The 17,332-nt window shown below is 36.7% G+C and overlaps 1 protein-coding gene across 8 annotated transcripts in view; it reads left to right on the top strand.

Annotated features, from left to right (window-relative positions):
- cacna1ea (calcium channel, voltage-dependent, R type, alpha 1E subunit a) overlaps positions 1–17,332 on the top strand; it is a 185,371-nt gene that overhangs the window by 123,530 nt on the left and 44,509 nt on the right. For all 8 annotated transcript variants that reach the window (XM_073868041.1, XM_073868045.1, XM_073868048.1 and 5 more), the window contains 12 exons: positions 6,907–7,010; positions 8,000–8,115; positions 8,318–8,371; positions 8,893–8,982; positions 9,184–9,393; positions 10,255–10,367; positions 12,598–12,710; positions 12,852–12,983; positions 13,549–13,618; positions 15,668–15,785; positions 16,013–16,080; positions 16,167–16,258. In XM_073868041.1, coding sequence (XP_073724142.1) covers positions 6,907–7,010; positions 8,000–8,115; positions 8,318–8,371; positions 8,893–8,982; positions 9,184–9,393; positions 10,255–10,367; positions 12,598–12,710; positions 12,852–12,983; positions 13,549–13,618; positions 15,668–15,785; positions 16,013–16,080; positions 16,167–16,258 — 1,280 coding nt within the window. The remainder of the gene's footprint in view (positions 1–6,906; positions 7,011–7,999; positions 8,116–8,317; positions 8,372–8,892; positions 8,983–9,183; positions 9,394–10,254; positions 10,368–12,597; positions 12,711–12,851; positions 12,984–13,548; positions 13,619–15,667; positions 15,786–16,012; positions 16,081–16,166; positions 16,259–17,332) is intronic.

Here is a 17,332-nt window from a genome sequence, read left to right as displayed (position 1 = left end):
CTTTGGTTAATTTGTAGAGATAGCTACAGAGAGAGAGGAATCACCTACATGCATAGACAGAAATATGAAAGTAAAGCGGACAGACTGAGAGAGACTATTTACTTGAGACGATACTTATTTTGCTCACTTAGTTTACTTGTAACATTTGGCATCTTCGTGTAATTTTTATAAGTCTCAATTTAAACAAGTAACATTTATTGAACTTAAAAAACTATATTTCTGTCTGTAAATAATGCCGGAAAAACTCTGTGAACACAGCAGCCACAAATCAGCCAATGGCAATACACATAAAACTCGCAAAAATCTGCCGATATATCGGTCTATCACTAGTTCTTTTATATGAAAATGTATTCAACCTACCTCAAATCAAATAAATAATTAAGTTTACTTCAAACTCAAAAAAGTCAAACTCATCAACAAGAGAATAAGTTAAGGAGGTTTAGAGAAGTTAGAATGTGTAATGGAAAAACAGACACACATGTGTACACCAACATTACAGATGGACATGGGTGCACACACACCAAATTCTGTAGTTTATACTGTGGGCTTGAAGTTTTATATGGACATACATTGCCATCTTTTTCTCAAGAGATGTGAAAATCAACACAGCATCTTGCATCCCTTCAAGGTCTGAACTATCCGCCATCTCTTCAGCGTAATTTCAGTGCAAAGTGCTTTTATGTGGTGTTGTGTTAGATATTCTTTGTGCTGTATGTTTTGACTGCATAATGCCAACCATTTTTGACTAACTAATTACTTTTTTTTACACAAAATATGGACAATCCAATATGGTCGTCACTACCGAACATTTGATGTCACGACCGAAACAAATAATGTTCTGGAAAAATAAAATAAGTTTTGTTATCAGAAAAGATGACATAATTTTGTTTAGTTAGATAAAAATTTTAACTAATGAATCCTTGAATTTGAAAACTGTATCAGTGCATGTATGGCAATTACAGAGAAATATTGCTTTCAAAATGCATTTAATTTGATGAACCACTCTTATAGTTTTGTTAAAATAATATTTCTAATCAATATAACCATGACACTGTCTTTAAAAAAATGTAAAAAATATATTTAGAAGGTTATTGTAAAGAAAATCAGAATAGGCTATTAAAAACCTAATTTTTATATCAAATGTTGTTGTGTTTCGGTAGTGACAAATTTTGGGAGAGAGAAAACATTTCGAAACTGTATAAAAACATGCTAGGAAACTAAAGTGTCCAATCAGTAGATTAATGTTCCTTAGATGTTCTACTATGTTTATGTCTACAAAGCTTGCAGGAAAAAACACACTTTTTTCAAGAAGTTTTGAAGTGTCAATTTGCACCAATTCGGTAGAATGGCCCATATACGAGTGTGAGGCGTTTGGAAAAATAGGTCCACAAGTTTACAACGAATGCTAAAACACCTGTTGGAAGGCATCTTTTGCGGCGATTTTTGTGTGGGCATATCGGTGAACGCCCCTGGCCACTCGGTGAGTTTCACGTCTTTGTGGACGGGGGTTTGGTGCATTTTGGGAAGGATTGTTCCGGTGCACCTATGCAGCCATTGTGGGGGCTGATACAACAAACACCCGCAAATTCTCGGGCCAGCATCATATGTCCAAATTTCAGTCAAAACCGTTCTATTTCAGCTGAAAACAGGGCTTTAAGTGTAAAATACCAAACTTGACCTTTAATAAGTTTGTAATGCTGTGGCAAAGCAGTAACCTATATTTGAAGATCTTGTTTGAACATTTAAGCTTTTATATTTTGATGTCAAAGTAAGGTTGCTGGCATTTGGTGTTTAGCTTTCTAAGGAATCACAGCTCTCTTTTTGGGACTTGAGTTGCTTCTTGGTTGTTTTCTGTCCTCTCTCCCTTAAAACATTAAATGGCAAAAGTCCAAAAATGTTGTACCATTAAATGACACTGACAGTTGGCACAGTTTCAGATTGTGTCCATTTTTGCACAAATAGACGTAATTTCAAAATGGAGAATGTGGATAAATGTTTCAAGGTTTTTATGAATGTGTACTCTATGGTTTCCCCCGAATGTTTCAACTTTTCTATTAGGCTTTTCACCTTTTGTAATCACCTTTTTGCCTTGTAAATAGTCTATCTGTGTGACACATTAATTTAGCAATACCAAATTCATCGGTCAAAAGGGAAACCTTGTCATATAATACTAAATTTGCTGATTTGAATTGTACCTGCTAGTATAAAGCACAGACAATTTAAGGGGCACCTATTTCATTGCTAAAAAAAGACGTTAGTTTGTGCATTTTGTATAATAAAATGTGTTCGCATGGTTTATTGTTCAAAAAACACATTATTTTCCACATACCATCAATTTTTGTAGCTCCAAATATACTGTCTTCCTGAAACGCATTGATTTTGTACAAAACTCGTCGATTTGAAAAGCGCCATGTTCCTGATTGGCCAGCTAATCTGTACGTTGTGATTGGCCTGAATACCTCTGACGTCAGCCGGAAATGTGACGCTCCCTACCATGTTTGAAAGATTCGGTCACAATGCAATGCTAACAGGTTAACTTACAGGCTGTGAGGCCGGGAGGAATTATGATAATATCGGTCCTGTCCATGTCAACAATCCCAGGAAGTAAACTGTTAATCCGTGTGTTTGTTGTAGTCCAAGTAAAGAGATTTACATTGAAGACCATAACTTGCGTCTTTGTTCACTATTGTTAACATGTATAATACACACTAGCCTCTTTCACACAGTAATTCTGGTAAATTACCATGAATTTACCAGAATGAATTTACCAGTAAATACAAAAATGTGCTGTTCACACATGCCGTTCACACATTCACGTGACGTTCCGTCTTTTTACCAGTAAGACATCATTCACACATCAGTATCAAAATACCGGTAAACTCGTAGAGAAAGCGGAAGTTACCTGTGGCGCGCGGCCGGCGAGCTCCGTCCGTGTCGTATTTGTAAACGGTGGGTTATGACTTAATATCCACGGTCCGTATTTTGTTGTTTTCACATCTGTGGCAAACGGTCGCGAAGTTGCTCGTGACCAAACAACATTGCGTTAGGCGGCGTCAAACGGAACCTGCGCGTTTGCACATTAGGCTTCACAGATGGTGTGCTAAGGACGTCGGCAATTTGGCAATTAGCCTAGATGGTAAGCTGTTTTAAACAACTTTGGTGAAGAAATGTGGATGTTAACTTCAGGTGTGCTCGACTTTTAAGCAACATGTGCGTGGAAACGTCCGTAAACAGTCTGGGGGAAACCGCGTCACCTGTATAAAAAACTTTCTGATTGGCCCGCCTGATCTGTCAGCGCGGTCTGACGTCATCTAAATGCCGGTAATGCTATATTTTTCGTTCACACACAGCGCTTACAGGTAAATTACCGTTAATCTTACAACCTGTCTTACTGGTAAATTGGGAGCACTGATTTACCGGAAAGGTTCTGTTCACACATGACATGTTAACTGCAATTTACCAGTAAATTACCAGTAAAGACTGTATGTGTGAAAGGGACTACTGACACATCATAGAAAATGTAAAATCGTAAATCAGACAATAGGTGCCCTTTAAATGAGAATAATCAAAAATTTAATAATCAAAATTGCTAATATAGAGATCTATGCTAATACCTAAAGTAAATCAATGGAAATAACATCCAAATCAAACAGGGTTTTCACAGCGCACAGTACGTTTGGTGAGTCAGACAGTGTCATGCGTTGATGTGACTCATGAAGACACAGTTAGAGGTGTTTTTCTCACTCACGACTTGACTGCTACAGTGGATTTGGGACATGGGGAAATCCTTCTTAAGCTCAGTTAGGCCACGATGTCCCCTGCCAACACACTATTTACACCCTTTGTGTGGCAGAGCAGTACCCCGGTGAGCTCACTGGTAGTTTTACACTGTACAAGGAAAGAGTTTTCCTTATAGCTTATTAAAACTTAATGACAATGTGTAGACAATATGTAGTATTTTATTAGTCAAAATCAATGTTTTTATTCATAAATATGTCCTCATTGGTGTCAAATGACCTCTGACTTTTCTTTGTAAGCTTAGAATTTCTTCTCTTTATTTACATGGAACTTCTTGGACTTACCCATTCAATGTCGTTTCGCCATATTGAAAAACTATAATAGCAGAGAGGGACAAAAAGCACTAGCCTACCACAACGCGTTTTCGTTCAGAACACGTGAACCAGCTGAAACGGACAGTGAGATTAGTGAGTACATAACGGCTACCGTAATTGCAACACGGATTTGGAAAAGCGAGGCGCTAGAGAGCACTATTCGTTTGAATGCAAAATACAATTTCACCACTAGATGGGGGAAATCCTACCTACTGTCCCTTTAAGGTTAAAACTTTCAACAGAGGGACTATGGGATTTGGTATCATAACATGAAAGAACTGCTACACTTTTCTATAGAATCTGTACCGCAGTCTAATACCATTATGAATTAGGGATGCACGGATGTATCAACCTATAATTGGTATTGGCAGGTGAATGGTATTTTACCACTATTGGACATTGGCCAATTGTTTAAAAACAGGGCAGATTATATTCTGGGATTCAAAAATGACAGAAAACGCATCAAAACTGATGCTATGTGGTTATTTTGAATTGGGTGACAATGACAACAGAATTACAATTTGTATGGTCGGCACTTCTACACTGTTAAAAATAAACCGTACATTTTACGGTAGAAAACCGGCAGCTGTGGTTGCCAGATCTTTACCGTCAAAAATACGGTAGCAATGTTATTGGTTTTACGGGATTGCACCCATTGTACTGTATATTTTACAAATTTTAAATGTTTTTTTTTACAGTTTATAACTGTCTAATTAACATGTTTATGTTGCTAAAACAGTTTATATCTGTCAAATTCAAGGGTTAACATTGTAATATTTAGGGTTCATTACCATTTTTTACAGCTCAAAACTATTTATTTTAAAGGTTTATGTTGTACAAATGACGGTTGTAATTCCTTTAAAATACTGTAGATTTACAGTACATTCTCCGTAGTCTTTACAGACACTTTAATCCGCCTATGAAACGCAACAATGGTGACATTCAACAACAAAGCTTCATGCTGCAATGCATGCTGGGTACCAGGATTGTAGAAAACTCATTCATAACTCCCATCATGCATTGTGACATGACAAAATTGTGCAACTTTCTTACCATTTACTGTCACCATCGTTGAGATTTGTATCCAAAGTGTTGATGTCTAAAGAAACTAAAAAAAAGAAACTAACTAAAGCATTACAGCAGTCTTGTTCAAAATAGTGTCATTTGCATAGAGCATCACTTTTTTGTGCTTTATATATTTTATGTTCTTTTATCATTTTATGTTCATAAAATATTTATAAAATGTTATGCAAATAAAATTATATGCATGACATACAAGCAATCAATAGATCACATGATAGTTTTTCCTACTCCCCCTAGCAATAAACAAGTGGTCTTAATAAAGCACTGTTGCAATTGCTAAAAGAGGAGAGTTAGGTCAGTGAAGGTCACAAGGACAAATGCCTAACTAAAGAAAACACTAATTACAATAATGGTGACTTCAAATGAATCTTAAACAACCACAAACTGGAGATTTAATGGGATAAATTTGGTGGAAAATATCCATTTGACTTGTGATTACATCACGTCAGAAAGAAGATTTGTCTACTAAATCACGTGTGTGGATGCTGGAATAGTTGAGGACTTGTATCTTGTTTTGACAGCAGTTGTAAACTTATCGTCCATGTTTAGAAAATAATTGTAATTTTATGTTTAAAAGTAATTTTAGTGTGATAAAATTAGGAACTTGATGACAAATGCCTGCATGATGACCACTATAGTGCAGACTGATATTATTCTAATTTTTAAACTCTATCAACAAGGGTTTAGTAAAATATAAACTGATGGCTCAGTATATTGGTAACAAATATATTCTCTAAAAGTTTTAATGTTACATCAATAACGCATAATGCCATATCTATTACGCTGATATTGCTCAATATTTTTTTTTTTTCATTTTTATGGTAATACAGTATCTTGTTAATTTTACTGCAATAAACCATATTTTTATATGTTTTTTACTGTTAAATGTAAGGTCTTAGTCTGTAAAACTAATTAAAGTTTTTCACAGTGAATCCTACGGTTATCACATGTTTTGTGAAATACGGTTTTATTCTGTATCATTTATACAGTATTTTACTGTTCAATTTACAGATACTTTTTTTTTAGTTTAGAGCTTTATTAATCCCCTTAGGGCAATTAAGTTAAGCTTACATGGTGTCTCACAACACATAAACATATACATTAAAACACACACAAACCACAAAAAAACAGAAATGAGAAAAAAAATAACAATAAAAAAAAATCACCTAGATTTATTAAATAACTGTATTGCTTGAGGCAGTTGCTTTTTACAGTGTAGGATTGTACAATATAAATTTTATATTTATTATATTTATATATTTATATTTATTATGAAGCTCAACTACGCCATATTTTCTTTCTAAAGGGGCGGTCACACTAGACTTTGAGTATGCAAATATTTTTCGACGTTACAGAAATAAAGGGCGCAGAGTGCTTCATCCGTCCTTGCTTTTCAGTACAGAGAAAGGTCACCATGACGTACTGGTCTTCTACTGGTGACAGCATGTCTCCTAGTGATACGAATTCGCAGGTCAGAATTCACCACATTCGAACTTTGGTAAGCAACGAAATGCAAAATATTTTTACACGAGCCTGCGTTTCCAGTCGGACATATTCGCATGCATATGAATGGAAGTCAATGGAACGAAAGTTTAGTTTGACCGCCCCTTAAGGCTAAATTACATTTTGACTGCACCATGAAGTGCTTTGGATAAAAGCATCTGCCAGATACAGAAATGTAAATACAATTCCCATTCTGTTTTTTGCACAGACCAATGATGCCTTAGGCCCTACGTGGAACTGGCTGTACTTCATCCCACTAATAATAATTGGATCCTTTTTTGTGTTAAATCTTGTATTAGGAGTTCTGTCAGGGTGAGTACTGTGCTCCTTACTGGTCTCAAACACAAGCTGACTTTTATTTAAGCTAATGTTAAATGTAATGACCTGCTAATCTTAAAGGGACACTCCACTTTTTTTGAAAAAAGGCTAATTTTCCAGCTCCCCTAGAGTTAAACACTTGATTTTTACCGCTTTGGAATCCATTCAGCTGATCTCCGGGTCTGGCAGTACCACTTTTAGCATAGCTTAGCACAATCTATTGAATCTGATTAGACCATTAGCATCAAAAATGACCAAAGAGTTTTGATATTTTTCCTATTTTAACAATGACTATTGAAAGCTACCAAGGGGACTATTTTCGTGCTCTGCGTTATATCATTGCACCTGCTGCAGCCATGTTACGGCAGCAAAGTCACTGATTATTACGCCAGAATGAGAGTATAGTTCCTAGCCATATCGGCCTAGAAAATCGCAAGTTTAAATTTTCCGTCGGTTTTAGTACACAAAGTTAACTACAGAAGAGTCAAGTTTTAAACGGGAAAAATATAAAAACTTCTTGGTTATTTTTTAGCGCGATGCTAATGGTCTAATCAGATTTAATGGATTATGCTAAGCTATACTAAAAGTGGTACCGCCAGACCCGGAGATCAGCTGAATGGATTCCAAAACTGTAAAAATCAAATGTTTAACTCTAGGGGAGCTTGAAAATTAGCATATTTTCAAAAAAAGTGCAGTGTCCCTTTAAATTTGCATAATGCTCTGTATTGGTATATCTGTGTATCTGTTTTTTATACATGAATAATTAATTGCATTTATTTGTTTATGAATAGTTTTATATTTTGCCATTGGTTTTGTCTGGTAAAACTGGTGGTCCCTGTTAGTAGCAGGATGTAAATGATTTTGCCTTTCTTTTATTCTGCCTTTAATTCCTTCACTCAGCAGGTGAATCAGATTGATAAATTATGTGGTCTTATCCCCATGGTTCCTCTCTGTGGGTTATTGTATTTTCTTGGCTCCTGTAGGGAGTTTGCTAAAGAGAGGGAGCGGGTGGAGAACCGCCGAGCCTTCATGAAGCTCAGGAGACAGCAGCAGATCGAGAGGGAGTTAAATGGGTATCGGGCCTGGATCGACCGTGCAGGTACACAAACAGGCAGCAGGGACATCTGTCGCAGAGCTGACGACGAGCTATGCAAAACAAATAAAAAATTAATCAATCTGTCAAAGCACACCGATGTGCCACAGTGCCACCAAATTCTTCAGCAGAATACCATCCTGCAGGGTAACAGCCTGTAAGTTTTGCCATTGTAAGGTTTAAGCTTAAAATGTTTGCTATTTTGCAGAGGAGGTTATGCTTGCAGAAGAGAACAAGAATTCTGGACCTTCTGCTTTAGATGGTAAGATGTTTGACCTCTGCTGCTTTTTTTCTGTTTTTTCCACATAAAAATAATACACATTATAATGTGTTAGGGTTAAGGTCATGTGTTTATTTTCAATGCCCTTGTGAATATGTATATTCTCATCAATATTTCACACTACTTGGACAAATGTTGCGGCGCAAAGGTCCAAAAAGCTATATAGAGGTCATGTATATTTTATGTACTGATATCGTAATAAACAAACCTCCACAATCCTGCTCATTGTGCATTTGTGATGTGTGACTTTAAACTTTTTAAGTAGAGACTGTTTTTGCTCCTCCCAAAAACATACAAGGGTTTTTCATAAGCTTTTCAGATTAAAATGTTTCCAAAAAATGAACAGGCAGTTATGTGTAGCTGTGTAAGACTCCCATTATCTGGTTATATACTGTACTTGTTAATACAGTTTATGGAAAATGATTCTAATTACATTGTTAATCTATTTAGTTCACATAGCAAAACACTAACACAGAGTAAATATTTGATGCACCTGTTATCAGTGCTTAAAAGAGCCACCACCATAAAGAGACGAGGCGTGGATGATGCCCGGAGAGGTCCAGAGGAGCCGTATGCCGACATATCATCTGTAGGTGAGTATCTTCCTTACAATACATTCATGTCCTTCACGACCCTCAAAACACATTACACAGTCACCCACAATTTGCTACATCCAAGTCTTCTCAGAGCTGAAGTGGATCAAACCCCAGCTTTCTTTTTCTATCAGGCAGATTGGTGATAACAAATAAGGACTTGAGTTGATGTGCTGTTTTATAAATGTTCAATTTTATCAGGCATGCAGTTAAACAGAGCAAGCATTCGCAGTGCCAAAAGAGGACCGACGTCGTATTTCCGCCGGAAAGAACGCTTGCTACGGATCTCCGTCCGCCGTATGGTGAAGACTCACACTTTCTACTGGACCGTTCTGGGTCTGGTTGCTCTCAACACCCTATGTGTGGCCATCGTACATCACAAACAGCCCAATTGGTTGTCCTGCCTCCTCTGTAAGACCAAAGCAAAATATATTTTTTCTAAATGCTCCCTTTTGTGAGTAACTCTGAATAAAAATGTATAAATAAATCTAAATTATTTTAAAGGTAAAAAATCTGTCACTGGGGCGATGCCCTTTCAAAAAGTGTTACACCCGTTGTACCTAAAGGGTACCTCAGAGGTGCACATTGGTAGCAAATGTAAGAGCTTAATAATGCAATGTCTCTGCAAATCTTAAAGGTGCAGTTATTTTTAGAAGGATCTCTTGACAAAAATGCAAAATAATATACAAAACTATATTATCAGGGGTGTATAAAGACCTTTCATATTGAACCGTTATTTTTTTATTACTTTAGAATGAGACGTTTTTATCTACATACATTGAGGGTCCCCTTACATGGAAGATGCCATTTTGTGCCGCCATGTTTCTACAGAAGCCCTTAACGGGCAAACTTTTTTATTACGTTGTCTCCAACAATGACATGTTTGTCCTGTGTCGGCTACCGTAGCTTCTCTGTGTTTCAAAAGCAAGGGGTGAGCTGTGAACTGAGCTGTTGGTTGCAATTTGCATCCTCACCACTAGATGCCACTAAAATTTACAAACTGCACCTTTAAAGTATTGCCTTCTAAATTGATGATGAAAGACAGTGAGCATATGTGAACATTATTACAGATTAAAAAACTCGCAAAAGAAGGGTTTTAGCTGCATACTTCAGTGTCTTGTCAAATTCAGCATTTTTTTATACTGTAAGTTTGATCTGCTGTGAAATACCACAGAAAATAACATGATTTATTTCATTGCTGTCTAGAAAAAAGCTACTGTTTTTTGTGGGCAATAGCCTGCCCTAATAAACAGCTGTTTCTTTCTACCACAGACTATGCAGAGTTTCTGTTTCTGGGTCTGTTTCTGACTGAGATGTTTTTGAAGATGTATGGACTGGGGCCCAGACTCTATTTTCACTCCTCTTTCAACTGCTTTGATTGTGGGGTAAGTTACCCTCTCATAATCCTCTTTGATATAAAGATAGCACAACAGGGCAGATGTCAGACAGGATCAAGGTGGCGACTATGAAAATTCAAAACCTTTTTCCTCATGAAAGTTAACGAATGATAAAAGACATGCAAAGAAATAAGCGCTGATGAAACCGAAGACGTTGCTCCTCGCCACTCTAGGCACTTTTAACACGTTTTTAATTTCTATGTAAATTTAAGGAGGCAGCTCTGAATATTAATATGTAGCTTTATTCGAATTAAAATTGTGTTTTTGTTTTGAACTGCATCACTTAATGTGTAATAATTTTGGATTGGCTATTAAAGGTCCCATAGCATGAAAATCTGACTTTTTCAATGTTTGAGTGCTATAATTGGGTCCCCAGTGCTTCTATCAGCCTAGAAAACAAAAAAAGATCAAACCAGCTGCTTAGATTTGGTAACCATTCTCTGCAAGCACATGAAAAATTAGTTAATTGAAATTTGACTCCCCTTATAATGTCATGAGGGGATCTTATTATAATAATATCACCCCTTAACCCTTTCCCCGCCATTGACGAGTTATCTCGTCAATTATGAGTTAAAGGAATAGTCTACTCATTTTCAATATTAAACTATGTTACCTTAACTAAGAAGAGTTGATACTATCATCTGTGTGCGTGCACGTAAGCGCTGGAGCGCGCTGCGACACTTCGATAGCATATAGTTTAGCCCCATTCATTCAATGGTACCAATCAGAGATAAAGTTAGAAGTGACCAAACACATCAACGTTTTTCCTATTTAAGACGACTAGTTATACGAGCAAGTTTGGTGGTACAAAATAAAACGTAGCACTTTTCTAAGCGGATTTAAAAGAGGAACTATATTTTATGGCGTAATAGCACTTTTGGGAGTACTTCGACTCGGCGCAGTAACACCCTCCCTCTCCCATTAAAAGAGGGAGAAGGGGAGCGGACTTTTCAGGCGAGTCGAAGTACTAAATAAAATAAAATATAGTTCCTCTTTTAAATCCGCTTAGAAAAACGCTACGTTTTATTTTGTACCACCAAACTTGCTAGTATAACTACTCGTCTTAAATAGGAAAAATGTTGATGTGTTTGGTCAGATGATAGAGGGATGTATCAACAATTCTTAGTTAAGGTAATAACATAGTTTAATATTGAAAATGAGTAGACTATTCCTTTAATATTTTACTGATAAATATGCCTTTCTGGACGAATTTCAAAGTGAAAGTGTAATACCGCTTTTATTGACTAGATAAACCGAATTTATAAAAAACGGAAGTTAAAAAGATTTAATGATTTATTTTAACTGCCTTTATGTTTGATAGTCATTCTGAGTCTGATCTCTAACATTAATTCCTTTACAAAAACGCAATTTTTTAAGCTTTTTGCTCAAAATGTTGTATTTTTAAAGAGAAATATCCATACTTCAGTGGTTAAATTAAGTGGAAAAAGTAAATATATAATTAAACGTTTTTCCCCATTTTGTTTGTTTGTTTGTTTGTTTGTTTGTTTATTGTTTGTTTGAAAGCAGAGGATGTGTTCTTTCATTTGATATATTTGTATGTTTATATTTTTATAGAAGATAATTTTTCCTGCAAGGAATTTTGTGAAACTTTTGTTAAAATCACAAAAATGCGGGTGGGCAACTTTTTTCAAATAGGCTGGCGGTGAATGAGTTAATCTGCACTATCCAACCACAGCACTATTAGTGCAGAGAGAAAGAGAGAGAAAAAAAAATATTTCAACACAACATCATCATTGTGATCAGTATTTGCATTTCATCAGCTCATTTGCATTTTTAAGGACACACCCAAAATGGCACATTTTTGCTCGCACCTACAAAGTGGACATTTTAACATGCTATAATAAATTATCTGTGGGGTATTTTGAGCTTGAACTTTACATATGTACTCCAGGAACACCAAAGATTTATTTTACCTTTATTTTTATCTTAAAAAAGTTGTGTGACATGGGGCCTTTAAGTATAAGGAGGAAGTAGTCTGTTTGACCTTAATAAGGTAATACACCTTCTTAACAGACCTGATCAATTCATCACATACAGTAGACTTTTTTTAATAGCAAAAACAGTTAAAGATGATGTTATAACTTAATTTCATGATATCAGCACCCAGAGAAACGCTCACCAATGTTCCCACAGCAAAAGCATCACCATCAAAATTGCACCCATAATTGCACTCAGATTTGCCAATTTTTTTTTACAGGTGATAGTCGGCAGCATCTTTGAGGTGCTCTGGGGATTCTTCAGACCCGGCACATCTTTTGGGATCAGCGTTCTGCGTGCCTTACGGTTGCTGAGGATCTTCAAGATTACAAAGTAAGTGCAGGCTGGCCTGAAAACACAGCCTCTTGGGTCTGTTTACCTCTTTACTGGATAATAATCTCTTTATTAACCTCAGTGCTCGGTCTCTGGATGTCCTCACACTGAACTCAGAGATGATGTTTGTGTGTTGGATAGGTACTGGGCGTCTCTGAGGAACCTGGTTGTGTCTCTGATGAACTCTATGAAGTCTATCATCAGTTTGCTTTTCCTGCTCTTTCTCTTCATTGTGGTCTTTGCCCTTCTAGGCATGCAGCTGTTCGGTGGGAGGTAAGATTTGATCAATTTCACACATGCAAGACAGCATAGCAATAGCACAAATGTTAATATGGGAAATGTTGTGACTGAAAAATCTGAAATGACAGAAAAAAGGAATATGTTTGCACAATTATACTGTATGTTCCTCTGTGTGACTAATTTCAAACATTCATACAAAAGTATTCAAATCAAATTTTCATAATTATTAAAAAAAAAAGCATTTCAGTCAAGTCACTCTAAACTTTTGAATGGTAGTGTAGTGTTGAATCTGCTTTTTACTCAAAATGTATGTCTGCAAATACTGTATACACATTGAAGATTTTGATGCTGAGCTCTTATACAACCAACCAGCATCAAGAATAAAATTTTATTTATTTAGAAGATCAAACTTCATCAAGTTTTATTCTAAAAAGCAATTTTTGGTTAAACAAAAACTCTGTGTAGCAGGTGCAGAGACACTATTGAAAATTGATGTCAGTGAAAAGCAAATAATGTATTATTCAGTAACCTGCTCAGACTTGTATTGAATAAAAAACGACTTGCAACAGATGGCATATTTTCTTTTTTTCCCCCACAGGTTCATTTTTGAAGACTACACCCCTACTAATTTTGACACTTTTCCGGCAGCTATAATGACAGTGTTTCAAGTAAGACTCAAATTTTAATCATAAAGTACAGTGCATAACTTTTATTAAAATATATTAAACTACATAGATTCTGATGAAGAGGAAATTAGGATCAGGACACAGTAATTTTTTTACAAACCTGCCTGTTAATAATGTGGTTTAAAATGTGGTTCTTTTTTAGTTTTATTAATTAAAATGCATGAAGTTATAGTGTACCTTTAGAGAATAAACACTCCTTAATTTACACATAATTTATATGTGACCCTGGACCACAAAACCAGTCATAATTCACACATAGGGATGTTACGGATCACAAAACTTATGTTTCGGATCACATAACGGTTACGGTGTTTGAGGCATGGATCAGATAATTTTTTTAACATCAGCAAAAAATGGGTGGAAAAAACTAAAAAGAAATTACAAACATTTAAATAAAAGAACCAAAAGTTGGCATTAGGTACATAAATCGAATCAAATGAATAATAACATTTTCATTGTGTAAATTAAATATAATTAAATTTTTTTAGAACTACAGAAGTAGCCATTTTGCCAGCCATTTTTCATGATTTTCACAAAAGCTTAACGTCTTCCAAAAAAAATTCTTAAAATATATAAACATTTAATATATCAAATGAAAGAACAGACCCTATGCTTTCAAACAAAAGTTTCATCCTACCTTCATTAGTTCTCTTTTTATCACCTTCCAAAAAACCTAATTTTTAAAGCAAAAGGCTGAGATAATTCCATTTTGCGTGAAAGACTTTTGATAGAGATCAGATGCAAATCGATCCTCAAAACTTACACGCACATACAGCTGCTTGCCCTAGGGCGATACCTTCGGGTTTTATAAGTTGCAGAAGAGCGGCACCTGGTGGATACTAGTGGTATTGTGGAAGGCCGGAAAAACTCGTCATTGTCAGGGAAGCGTTTTCTCTTAATTGACGAGTTAACTTGTCAATGGCGGGGAAAGAGTTAATGACACAGACTTAAGTAGGTTAATTGAGGTTACTGTCTCTTTAAGATTGGATGAGCACGGACTGGTTTCTGCATCTAATCTATACATACACTTAAGACATAAACAAATGTTTTATTATAAAAAGAATACTGTGGTATTTCGAGATAATTTTGTTTGTATGTGTCCTGTCAGGAACAGAAATATTTGCTTGCTTTTTGAAACGCGTCTGTCCGTGTATGCACTTTTGAGTGCACTTAAACCACACACACAGACGGAGGGCAAATTACAAATGACACTTTGGGAAGGAGATGCAGCATAAACAGTCGCTCAAATAACGTGAAAATTACTCTACTTTTTAGTGCTCTATTCGCCAAATGTATGAGACACAGTAGCGCAACTCTCTAAAGTTTACACATCAAGAGTTCTGATCTTTGAAGGGCATAGGGATAATCACGTCTGATTAGAGTTTTACCAGACACATTCAACTGCATGTGCATCTTTGAGTACAGAAAACTGCTCATTTTAGCAGCACCTTTTGCGGTTAAATTGTTTAAAATCACTTGAGTGTTAACATTTGCAAGCCTTAGAAACACGTGTAAATGATAAACTTTCCCTGTTTAAATATGCATATTAATCCGCGAATCGCATGCGAGCCGAACCGTACGGATCACGGATTAACTGCGAACCGTTACACCCCTAGTCACACAGGTATATTTGTAGCAGTAGCCACCAATACATTGTGTGGGTCAAAATTATAGATTTTTTAATGCCAAAAATCATAAGATATTAAGTAAAGATCATGTTCCATGAAGATATTTTGTACATTTCTTACCATAAATATATCAAAATATATTTATCATTAGTAATATGTGTTGCTAATGACTTCATTTGGACAACTTTAAAGGCGATTTTCTCAATATTTGGATTTTCTTGCACCCCCATATTTTCAATTATTGTCCTAGTCTTACAAACCATACATTAATAAAGAGCATATTCATTCAGCTTTCAGATAATGTATAAATATCAATTTAAAAAAATTGACCCTCATGTCTTGTTTTGTGGTCCAGGGTCACATATACTGTACTGTAACTCAGTTAAATGTATTGTGTTTCCAGATTCTTACTGGTGAAGACTGGAATGAGGTCATGTACAATGGCATACGCTCTCAAGGCGGCGTTAAGTCAGGGATGTGGTCGTCTGTGTACTTCATTGTTTTAACCCTGTTTGGAAACTGTATCCTTTCTTCATGCATCATCTGTGATTTACATGTATGCATTTGCCAAGCATTCATGCTTTGATTAGTCTGTTTTTCTTGGGAATCTAAGCAATGAATGAGTATAGTAGTTGCCAATGCGTTTCATAAGCTGTGTGTGCTGATAATATCCATACTTGTATTGCATCTTGGGTTCAGTTTTAGAGCTCCAAAGCTCTTTGAGTAAAACCCTTGACAAAATGGTCAGATACGCTCCTCAATGTCTTCTTGGCTATCGCTGTTGACAATTTGGCCAATGCCCAGGAGCTCACAAAGGTAAATCCAGCTCTAGCTCTCTTACCCCTTACGTGCTGAAAGATTTCAAATGCAATTGAATGAAACACAGCCTTGTTGCTCCGAAGGATGAAGAGGAGGAAGAGGAGGCATTTAATAAGAAACACGCACTGCAGAAAGCCAAAGAGGTCGGACCAATGTCGTCTTTTATGTGCTCAGAGTAAGTGAACCAAGTACCCCCTCGCCTGCTTTATTTACCCTCTCGCAGGCTTCTTGCAGCATAATGCCCACTAACATTACTAACAGCAGTCTCTTGTCTGGAAATGTTTTCATTGTTTCAGAGAAATCTAAAGTGGCATGATCCTTAACCGCTTTATAGGGCAAAATACCCAGTCAGGTTGTTTTGGATTCACAGGCTAGTCAGTTATGATGCAAAGCCTGTTTACGCCTGGTATTAATATGTGTTTTGGTCAATCGGATTACAAGTGGACGAAATTAAATACAAGTGTAAACGGGGTGTTAAACGTTTTGAGCTAGTCGAAAACGCAATCTGAACAGATTGGTTGAATGTGTTAGGGGCGGTTTACATTTCGCGAATGAGGCACCACGAATGACGCAACGCGAATTGACCGTTCACTGTTGGTCCACTGTTGGAGCAATCATTTGAAAATGAAAGGAGCTAAACATGACTGTCAGACTGCTCCATGCAGGATCTCACCTCGTGGGGTCTCAGTTATCCTAGGAAAGGTGAGAATCAGCCCAGAACTACATGGGAGGAGCTGGTCAATGACCTGAAAAGAGCTGGGACCACCGTTTCCAAGGTTACTGTTGGTAATACACTAAGACATCATGGTTTGAAATCATGCATGGCACGGAAGGTTCCCCTGCTTAAACCAGCACATGTCCAGGCCCGTCTTAAGTTTGGACCATTTCGATGATCCAGAGGAGTCATGGGAGAAAGTCATGTGGTCAAATGAGACCAAAATAGAACTTTTTGGTCATAATTCCACTAAACGTGTTTGGAGGAAGAAGAATGATGAGTACCATCCCAAGAACACCATCCCTACTGTGAATCATGGGGGTGGTATCATCATGCTTTGGGGGTGTTTTTCTGCACATGGGACAGGGCGACTGCACTGTATTAAGGAGAGGATGATCAGGGCCATGTATTGCAAGATTTTGGGGAACAACCTCCTTCCCTCAGTATGAGCATTGAAGATGGGGTGAGGCTGGGTCTTCCAACATGATAATCACCCGAAGCACACAGCCAGGATAACCAAGGAGTGGCTCTATA

This window comes from Misgurnus anguillicaudatus, chromosome 5 (assembly GCF_027580225.2).
Source record: "Misgurnus anguillicaudatus chromosome 5, ASM2758022v2, whole genome shotgun sequence".
Lineage (NCBI taxonomy): Eukaryota > Metazoa > Chordata > Actinopteri > Cypriniformes > Cobitidae > Misgurnus > Misgurnus anguillicaudatus.
The sequence above is the reverse complement of the archived record's forward strand: the minus strand, read 5'-3'. Positions and strand labels throughout refer to the sequence as shown.